Source organism: Chaetodon auriga, chromosome 1 (assembly GCF_051107435.1).
Source record: "Chaetodon auriga isolate fChaAug3 chromosome 1, fChaAug3.hap1, whole genome shotgun sequence".
NCBI lineage: Eukaryota > Metazoa > Chordata > Actinopteri > Chaetodontiformes > Chaetodontidae > Chaetodon > Chaetodon auriga.
This window is the reverse complement of record NC_135074.1, coordinates 25021474-25031786: the sequence shown is the minus strand read 5'-3', so window position 1 is coordinate 25031786 and position 10313 is coordinate 25021474. Positions and strand designations below refer to the sequence as shown.

The 10313-nt window shown below is 42.0% G+C and overlaps 1 protein-coding gene across 2 annotated transcripts; it reads left to right on the top strand.

Annotated features, from left to right (window-relative positions):
- Positions 1–2550: 2550 nt before the first annotated feature.
- On the top strand, positions 2551–9465 carry rs1a (retinoschisin 1a). Of its 2 annotated transcripts, XM_076731353.1 has the most exons (7): positions 2551–2760; positions 2854–2916; positions 3322–3347; positions 3748–3874; positions 6459–6600; positions 7680–7875; positions 8101–9465. In XM_076731353.1, the coding sequence occupies exons 2-7, from the start codon at positions 2862–2864 to the stop codon at positions 8251–8253; spliced, it is 699 nt and encodes a 232-aa protein (XP_076587468.1). In that variant the 5' UTR covers positions 2551–2760; positions 2854–2861; the 3' UTR covers positions 8254–9465. The 2 variants fall into 2 exon arrangements, with proteins under 2 accessions (XP_076587468.1, XP_076587459.1); XM_076731344.1 differs by lacking the exon at positions 2551–2760 and having other exon boundaries at positions 2806–2916.
- Positions 9466–10313: the final 848 nt, after the last annotated feature.

Genomic DNA, 10313 nt, shown 5'->3' with positions numbered 1-10313 from the left:
CACTTCTGTGCCCCAAGTATTCAAGGAGAGAGGATGATAGTTAGATTTAGGTTCTTCATCATTAAAAGTACCAACCATGAAATCTGTTGTGGATTGTGGTTCTCAGGGAATGAATCCGAATTGACCTTTAGTCTGTCACAAGCCTCAGGTCAATTTTAATAAGTTTTTATTTTATTACCAAATCTGTTTCCTGCATGTGAAAAGTATTTTAAAACAGCTGCTAGAGGGTCATTTAGACCTTTAAATGATGTTTAATAGACACACACACACACACACACATACATACACACACAAAGAAAACATTAAAGAGCCTAATTATGAATATTATTTTACAACCAAACAATTTGAGAACCAGACATATCAAACCAGAGATCAGAAGGACAGAGCTGGACAGCGAATGAGAACAAATGTGAGCTTCACTCACGTTATTATTTTCAGTTAGCAGCAGTTTTGAATGAAGGGCAGACCTGATTTGACTTGGACGTGAAGAGCTCACTTTCTACCTCAATTTTAAATCTTAACTGAACATATTCAGGCATGGAGAGCCCTCCTGAAGCACGTTTGCCAAAAACTGATAAAACGGCCTTTCAGGTGCACCGAATCTGAGAAATGCAACGAGAGAGCAAACCTACCCCTACCATTACAAACAAAGCATCAGACATAACCTTTCCCCACACTTATTAAAAAAGTATATTTAAAGGGCAACAGATTTAAAATTAAACTCTTTAATGATAAAACAAATAAAATTCTTGCACATCAAGTCCAGCTCGTCATGCAGCAGCTCTCGCACGAATCCTCTGTTGTACAAGTGTGACTGCAGCGTTGATCTCCTGCAGCGTGATGGCCTTCAGTCTGTTGGTTCGTGACAGCCGGGAAGCCTCTGAGCTCACCAGCCTGAGCAGGACCGGCCTGGGAAAACTGAGCCGACTGCTCAGGAAGTCTGGACTCCTCATCCCAGCCGGACTGACCTGCAGGAGAGATGACCAGAGGACTCTCTTCACGGTCTCAGACCACAGTACCGTAACCCTCACAGGCCACTTGGAAAGACTCTTGACCTACTTTAATATCATAAAAACAAGAAGCTTTAAACTATTAAACAGCACATATCCACAGACGTTACTGCTTCTGTTGTAGTTCTAACCTCTTTATGAGCTCTGTAGAGCAGAGTGGAGTGAGCTCGAATCCTCTTCTTGGTTTGTGAAGGACTCCTGCGTGTTGCTCGTACCACAGCTTTCATTTCTCCGTATCAGCTCAGTGGAAAACACCGTCCCTACTGACGAAATTCACAGCAGCTTCTCCACAAGGCTGCCAGGAATGAGAGCAGGACAGAGAAGAAGAGAAGAGTGAAAACGATGTTTGGATGAGCACAAATTGAAAACAGCTTTGCTTTAATTAGGCTTAATTACTTTCAGCCACCAGACTTGAAAACCTTCAGTGAGAGTTCCTCCGTCTTTAGCCTGAGTGGTCAAACATTAACAGGTCCGTCTATTGTTTTTCTTTCAAACATCACCGGCGATGGGGCATTTGAATCCACATTTTCATCCTTTGCAATTCAAAAAATAAACACAGGAGAGTTTTCAGTTTGCTTATATGACAGTTTCACCTCCTACATGCCTGAAAATCTGCTGTGGTTCAAAAGACACAAACAAAACGGGACAAAGTGAAATTCTAGGTGGGATGTCTGAGAAATCAGGAGTTAATTCACTAATGGAGGGAACATTAATTCATCTTTATTGGAAATTCAAGAGAAACTAGTTTTTAGCACCTTTTCATGGTTTCACTACGATGTTCGAGATTAAAGGATGATGTTTTTTTATTTGCTTGTTTGTGACCTTTGCGTGGTCTTATTCTTGAGATAAGATGTAGGATGCTGATCATGATTGCATCATGCAACACAAGACTACATTTCTTGTATTCATTTTTTAAAGATTTTTTTGGGCTCTTTTCTGTAGATTTACTCAAGTGCAGAAGGGATGTCTAAATGTCAGCAGATTTTACTCAAAGGTACACCTTTTGTTTTTTTTTAGTGGTGTCTGAGCTTCCTGTTACAGTCCAAAAATTCAATTCTTTGGCGTATTAACAACACTGGATTACAGAGCCTCATATTGATAGTGATATTTAAGAGTTAAATAAATATATGATAACAATATCAGCTGACCTTTTGTACTGGGAGAGACATGTCCAGCTGAAAAATAAACTTGTCAGGGCTTCTAAATGACCTCAAACACACTGTGTCTGACATAATTTTCTCCATATACCTCTGTGTTAATGAAAAGCTGATATCAGCCCATTTATCAGATGGGCTCTGCTTTGACCATTTTTGTTCAAAGTAGTAGTTCTTTCCTTCTTTCTTTTAAATTAACGTGATAATGCAAAATAGGAAATGCAGCAAACACAAGGAGAGCCATAAATTCACCTAAAAGTAGACCTTATGGTCAATTATATGGATCACAAGGCCCAGCATCAGCCATCACCACCCTCCTCTCTCTCTCTCTCTCTCTCTCTCTCTCTCTCTCTCTCTCTCTCTCACACACACACACACACACACACACACACACACACACACACACGAATGACGCTCATGCACACAACCCAAATCTGGCTCATAACCGCCCTGGGTTTTTGTTTTTTCTGCAGGGTTTTTGACTTGACCCCTGTGACTGTGCAGTCATTTCCAGAATGAGCGGTGGTGCCGGTGGTCGCTGATGGTGGTGGGTGAACAGCTGTAGGAGGGGCTTTGTCAGATAAGGACGGCATTAGGTAAGGCCATTAGTGTCCTGTGGATTATTGTAATCCAGCCTCTCTATCACTGCTGTGTTGGTTGCTCAGTCGGTCTGGTCTGGTTTGGGGCAGGTTGGAAGATGGCTCTCGATGTGCAGCGTTTCCTGCTGACCCTGCTTCTTCTGGGAGCGAACGGTAAGGTTTCAGTCTTTACACTCTGGGCCTCGTCAACCCAAAATCTGTGTGATTTAGAAATGTAAATCTTTGGAGCTACTCAAACTGGACAACATATCGAAGAAAACCCCTGAAACTCTGACCTCAGAGGACAAACTGATTCCTAACGGAGAATTTGACAAATATAGCTGATTTTCTCAGCGATCCTTGAGATTATCGTGCAGGTTTTTCTGTGGCTACATCAAACTTGATTCTCTGTGTCTGTGTTATGTTTACCTTCTTAACATGATTAAACCGACAGATTGATGCACAGATTTTGTTTGCTACAATGGGTGTCTACTGTTTCCTAACAGTCTTTTTTCTCTCCTCTGTGCTTCGTCGGCTGGCTGGCATTTGTTTTGTCTTTCTGTCCATCTGCCTGAACAGTGTTCATCAGCATTCATGCTCAAGAGGTACGAAGAAACCTCAGCAAAATCGAACTCTTAGAGTGTTAAAATCAGCAGTGCTTCAAGAAAATGCAGTTCAGAGGTTTTTCTCAAACATTCTTAGATCAGCCACACCAGAGACGTCTCAGCCTGGAGTTTAGCTTTCTCTCTCTAATTGATATTGGCCACTGTCAAATGATTTCCATTGAAAAAACACTGGAAATCTGCTCTGATGAGATATTAGTAGCTTCAGTCTCTTTGCTGCATCATTGTCTTTTCAGTCAACCTTGAAATTATTCTTGTGAAGTGTTTTGTTTTTGTAAACCGGCTGTATTTTAAAATAACAGTATTTTTCTTTTCTTGTCTTTCTGATGATGCTTTTTTGGATCTATTAAACGTTGTTTCTGTGTGTGTGTGTTCACATGAGGCGGGGGTGTCTGAGGCGTGGACCAGCAGGGCTTGCAAATGTGATTGTGAAGGAGGAGAATCCCCGACTGAGTTTTCGTCCATCGGGACCGGCTCTTCCATGGTGCAAGGAGTGGACTGCATGCCAGGTGAAGTGAAAGCCATCAGATACAGCCCTCTCTGACAAAAAACCATCCCAAACAACTGTGTTTTTGTGCCAGTAACCTGTGACTTCCTTAAAAATACATCCATCTGTTTCCATTTAGTGCCCTTAAATCTCAAACGTATATTTTGTCACACACTGGATTTTGTTCCCTCTAATGAATCCACTCTTTGACCTGCTAATTAAGTGCCTTTTGGTGATCAGATTATCAAACCGAATCATTAAACTTTACTAGAATTTGTAACAAGAAGTCATTCTTAATGGCAGTGTTACATTCAGATAATGAGCAAAGCTATGAGCTGACTGAGAGACTGTGCAACACAGAAGGTCTGCAACTATTATTTTTTTGTTATCAATGAATCTCATATTTGAGTGACTGAAACAACAACATTTTGCTTGAAAAATGCTTGAAATAATTAATCACCAAAATGGTTGCTGGTTAAATTCCCATCGATTGCCTGATTGATGAATCGACAAATCTTTTAAGCTCCACATTGCAGATGGACGGAGAGTTTTAATGTGTGTGTTTGAGTGTGACAGAGAAGGAGAATCTCTATATGTACATGCACATGCATCAGTGCATTAGACTCCAGATTTGACGCCACAGGGTGGACATGCTCCACTGGACATCCTCAGAGAAGATGATGCAGATGGAGCCATGAAAAGAAACAGGGGCACTTGCGCCAAGACTACACAGTCCTCTAAACGTACTTTTTCAGTAATAGAAAATGTGGTCTGCATAAGAATCTGCATCAAAACACACACACAATATCAATATACATGTATATACATGGGGCAGATTTCTTGCTCAAAGATGCTCAGTCTCTCAGTATTACTCCTGGACCTGCACGTGGATCCAGATTCAGAGCAAAAACTGCTCACTTGGTTGAAAATGAAAGGTCATTCTTGACCTCGGAAACAACCAAAATAATCCCATCATAATGTCCATTAGTGGCTGGTGTGGAGCTTTTGATCATATCACATCGTATTCATCAGCAGATGGACGTCTTCATTTTTTCTGATCACTTTAATGGGCTCCGCAATCCCAACGGCAGTCTGAAACAGAGATTTCATTTTGTGAAAAGTGTATGTTTACAGTAGATTAATGACATTCTTACTGCTCTCAGATTACTGGTGCTGAGTTTGTGCTGAATATAAGCATCTGTAGCACAATACATATGACCTGGGATCAGTGCTTTTCAGATAGGTGAAACACATAAAAATGTCAACATTACCTCAAAGGTGGCTGACAGGCCTCTGGAAGGTTAAGGACTTGGCCTGGTGCTTAACTTTCCACCAAATCTCTTGCAGTGGAATCTGTTTTGAGACACAAACTGACAAAAAGGGCTGATGGCAGCCGCATTGGGTCTGAGATAGAAAGATCCAGTTTGAATCCTGTCAGGTTTGAGGAGAGGAAGAAGGCAGAGCTGATGCAAAATGAAAGGGCTTCCCCTCGGTAAATCAGTGTGTGTCAACTGAGCTACAAATCACATGGAAACTGGTGACGGACAGGAGAAAGAAGTCCTGCAGACAATCATTATCTCTGAACACGATGCTCGGATTATGGGGCTCTTAATAGACTGTGCCCATCGTACAATCACAGAAACCGGCAATTACCCCGACATGGACCTGGTGATGATAGATGAGACAGAATTTCCTGCCCGGCCTCAGACTTTATTCCACCTCAGCTCCTCGTGTTTCACCTCTCGGTTTTTCCATTAATTCTGCAATCTGACTGTTTTATTTCAGTCGTGAAATACATCAGGGAGGACTACAGACTCACTCGCGCTGTTGTTATGTAAACACTTATCTCCTGACTCACACAGGCGCTGCTGCTGCTGTATGCGATGTAATACTGGGATTAGACAGGATGTGACCCTGTGCCAGATAGGCTTAAACCAGTAGTAAACAGAAGCGCAGCAGGTTTCTGCTCCGCGTATCCACAGCTGATGTTGTTTTCCTGAAACTTTAGGGGAAAAAAACTCACTCATGTGCAGCTCTGTCATCACTCCCATTCATCATTTCAGGATGTATATATCAACAAAGGGCTTGCTCTCATGTGATATTAGTGGAAAGCGAGAGGGCAGATTGACAGATCAAAACATGGAAGCAACACGGAGCTAAAGCTGTGGAGAGTAGAACATCGCCATCTGTCCGCCTGCCGCCCTAATGGACATCGCTGATCTCTCACTGTGGAGAATTAAACTGCAGGCTTTTAGGATGGGATATGGGTCACACTGGGGCTGCTCACGGCGGGGGCTTTGGGAGCGGGAGGATGTGAGGACGGGAGTCGGCAGGGGTGAGGATGGAGAGAGAGGAAAGGATAGAGAGATGAAGAATTAAGCACCTTCTGCAGAAAGGCTTAGCGATGATCATTTGCTGGTCACATTTCAGTGTTTTACTGCTTAGCTGCTGGCAGATGTGTTTGTGCTCTCCTCTACTGGGGGCGGTGACCTTGAAATCCAGGAAGCCAGGAGGTCTTTAAGAGAAAAACACTGATATTAGCTGAAATTAAAAAAAAAAAGCTGATTTGAATGAAGATCTCTCTTATAACTTTGATTCTCCTGCAGAGTGTCCGTACCACAAGCCTTTTGGCTTCGAGGCCGGATCAGTGAGTCCAGACCAGATCACCTGCTCCAACCAGGACCAGTACACCGGCTGGTTCTCCTCATGGTTCCCAAGCAAGGCCCGGCTAAACTCTCAGGGCTTTGGGTAGGTACAGGCCAACATGCAGACTTACTATTTCCAGACAGTAGACAAAACCTTTGCAGGGTAATACAGCTGCATTTATTTTCAAGCTCTTGCAGTCAATGTTGAGACTTGCTTTGATTTTAACTCGCAAAATGTTGCTTTCGCCAGACACAGTTGTTCTGTCTGTGAGATGACCCTAATAAACAAACGTCTGGGCACCTGCCATCTGTGAGGCACAGTGTTGAAAAAATGCACTCAGAGAAAAAACCCATAAGGTGCATTTGGAAAGGTTGACATGCAATATGTCCTAGCTATAAAATATAAATAAGACTAGCAGTGTAAGACTACATACTGTATATGTGAAATGAAACTGCTGACTGAAGAGCTGTTATTCTCAGTATTGAAGGTTATCTATTTTAGTGATTTTTTTCCTACGATATTATGAAAGCACGCAGCACAAGTCACACAATGGACTTGTGTGTTTTGCAGCAGGCTGGGAGCTGAACCTCAGTTCTGAATATTTCATCCGTTCGGTATTAAAGAGTAACTTAAATGAGCTTCTCACCTTCCTGCGGTGATGTACAGGGGCACATTCAATCTGAACACAGTGAGCAACAACAAAATGGTCGATACATACTACGATACTTTCTGAGTACAGACTCAAATGTATCCTTCAGTATAGAAACTGTCCTAAAATTGGTATAAAACGACATGCAACAAGGGTCCCTGGCTGGTCTGCGGATGTTGCAGTTGTGCAGGAGGTGGCCGCCTTCAGATTCTTTGATCGGATATATCCTGAAAATACCGTTTTGGTACCATTACCAAAGCAACAGGTAATTTTCACAGCAGACATTTTGACATGTGACAGTAGGATGTGACAGCAATAAAACTAATGGCTGGCTGAATCGTTTAGTTGCTTGGTTTTTAGATTCTTGGTATTGTGGACGCTCAGAAAAAGGCCTTGAACCTGCTCTGGTTATCTTTTAATCTTTTAATTGGCAAATCTCTTCTCTAAGAAAACGCTGAACCATCGTCCATGTGTGCAGTCGTAAACCAGCCTAACTGCTGCTTTTCATCCCATGTTTGTGTGTCTGCTCCAGGTGTGCCTGGCTGTCTAAGTTCCAGGACAACGCTCAGTGGCTGCAGATTGACCTGAAGGAGGTGAAGGTGGTGTCAGGGATCCTCACGCAGGGCCGCTGTGACGCTGATGAGTGGGTCACCAAGTACAGCGTCCAGTACCGCACAGACGACAAACTAAACTGGATCTATTACAAAGACCAGACCGGAAACAACAGGGTGAGTCGAACCAAGCGAAAGCTGAAAACACGCTGCAGAACATATGTGACACAAACAAAAGCTGATGTTTGAGGTAACATCTGGAAGTCGTTTAAGTCATTTATCAAGCACAATCTGCTGGTTTGAGCTCCTCAAAAGTGAGAATAAACTGCTTTTATTACCTACATATCAAATCTGTTTTGGTTGTTCTTACAAAGGACACAATTTTCGCTCCTCTGTCCTCAGGTGTTTTACGGAAACTCTGACCGCTCCTCGTCTGTGCAGAACCTCCTGCGGCCGCCCATCGTGGCGCGTTACATCCGCATCCTCCCCCTCGGATGGCACACACGCATCGCCCTGCGCATGGAGCTGCTGCTCTGCATGAGCAAATGCATCTGAACCTCTCCTCCCGCCGTCCCCGAGGCCTTGTCCCAAAACATGTCCACCTAAAGCCCCGTCGTCAGAGCGTGTGGTCTGTCATGACATCCACAGCTTTGGCCCCCTCCGGCTACATGTATAAAACCACAAGCTGAGACAAAATATTCTGTTTAGAGCCCCCTTTTTTTTAACACACACACACACACACACACACACACACACACACACACACACAAGCAAACAGTTTGACTTATGTGATATTAAAATATTTGTTTGATATGCTCAATGAGCTTTCTTTCACTCCACTCTCCATTGTCTGTGTTAAAGCACTCTCACACTGGGGGCTTTAATTTGGTGAATTCTCAATAGATTGTTCCATTTGCAATGAAATGGCATAAATTCAAAGCAATAATTAGGCATGGAGAGGGAGAGCCAGTGTTGCTATGGAGGTTGGATCCACCGGTCTGAGACGGGCTCTCATCTGTCTGCGGCAGGTCTATGAAATTATGTCTTCTTCTCCTGATATTTGATGGTAAACAGGCATTTACGGTTCTGCGCCTCTCAGTCAGTCTCTCCTTGTCTTCCTTAAAGGCTGGTGACATTCCACATTTTACATCTTTCTGTCAACAAATCCCATGAAAAGACCACATTTATTTTCATTACTAACAAAAGCTATTAAAAACACATCATGAGCCGCACTGCATGCTCGTTCAGTATCATGAACATGTGCACCGCAGTTCATTTTGAGACAATAACGTATTCACAGTCCTGCTGCTCCAAATACTCCAAGCGTATCAAATGTGTATTAATCCGCAGCTGAAAATAGTCCCCATAGTTCATCTTCAATGTGAAAAAAAAAAAAAGATTTTAAGGCAGACAGACAGACTTTTCATGGGGTTTGTTGATAATAAGAAAAATGTGGAATAATTTCAGACTTTTCTTTAAATATGTTTGTGATTTCTTGTTCTCTTTTTTTGTTTGCAAACAGTTTTATCTCAGGCACTTTTTTAAAAAATATCATTCTTCAATGCTTTAAAGGATGGAAAATTCACTTGTTCAGATGTGGTTTTGTATTGTGGTTAACTCCTGATTATTATTTTTTTTTTTTCTGTAACATTTCAGTTAAATTTCCCATGGTGCTTTGGGAACACATTGCAGGGTTTTATCACTCTGAATGTGTTCTTTATTGTATCTTTAAACTATTTCCTTGATTAAATGGATACTTGTATCATGCCGGTTCTCATGTTGTGTCTGTGCTACGAAACAAAACATATGAGCCGTTCAAAAATGTACAGTTGGCTTTTATTATGAGACCCTATCATTTTTAAAGTAGAATGGTCAGTATAGATACACTCTATTATTTCTGTAATTATGTACACCCTGTAAGAAGTGGGAAAAATTTTAATGAAAAAAAGAACTGATGTTTTAGGAAACACATTCATATTAGTGAACAAAAATCCTTCTCATCTCAGTTCTCGGTGTGTGTGTGACTTACTGGGGGTTGAAGCCTCCATTTCCATCTGAAGTGTTGAATCAGTAAGCTAATATAAGGCTTCGGGTCACTGGCAAGGCAAGCGTTGTCATCACTCTGTCCCATTAATGATACAGACAAACCCATGTTAGCAGTCACTTACAATCAAGAGCAATCAGGATTTCCCATAATACACAACATGGGGTAGTTTTACCTTCCCTGGGTCACGTTCAAGGACAAATTTGAAAATAAAAAATGTATTGCAGAGCAATGTCTTGATTACATGTGGACACTTGCTTTAATCACAGTCTCCTACTGGAAATCCATCTCTGCGCTATATTTGGCTCCAATTTAACTAGCCACTTATTTAGCTAGTACAATCTGCATCAGTCTGAGTCTCCTTCTGAATGTTATTGCTTTCAATCAGCCATGTAGTCAATTGGTTCATTCGTTTTTTTCCTTTTTTTAATGCTTGTGTGATTTCATCCTTTCGACAGATGAGAAACAAACATGAAATTCTCCAAAACTAAACTCTCTCTTTAGTCCACAGATGTCTTGTATTTTGCACAAATGCATCCATCCTTCTTTCCTTCGATCCCTCCTTCTGTGA

Bases quoted from the DNA above. Each gene is read 5' to 3' on its own strand.
- rs1a (XM_076731353.1), top strand. From the start codon at position 2,862: ATGGCTCTCGATGTGCAGCGTTTCCTGCTGACCCTGCTTCTTCTGGGA. The intron at 2,917-3,321 runs GTAAGGTTTCAG...CTGCCTGAACAG, and splicing joins GCTTCTTCTGGGAGCGAACG to TGTTCATCAGCATTCATGCT. The intron at 3,875-6,458 runs GTGAAGTGAAAG...ATTCTCCTGCAG, and splicing joins AGGAGTGGACTGCATGCCAG to AGTGTCCGTACCACAAGCCT.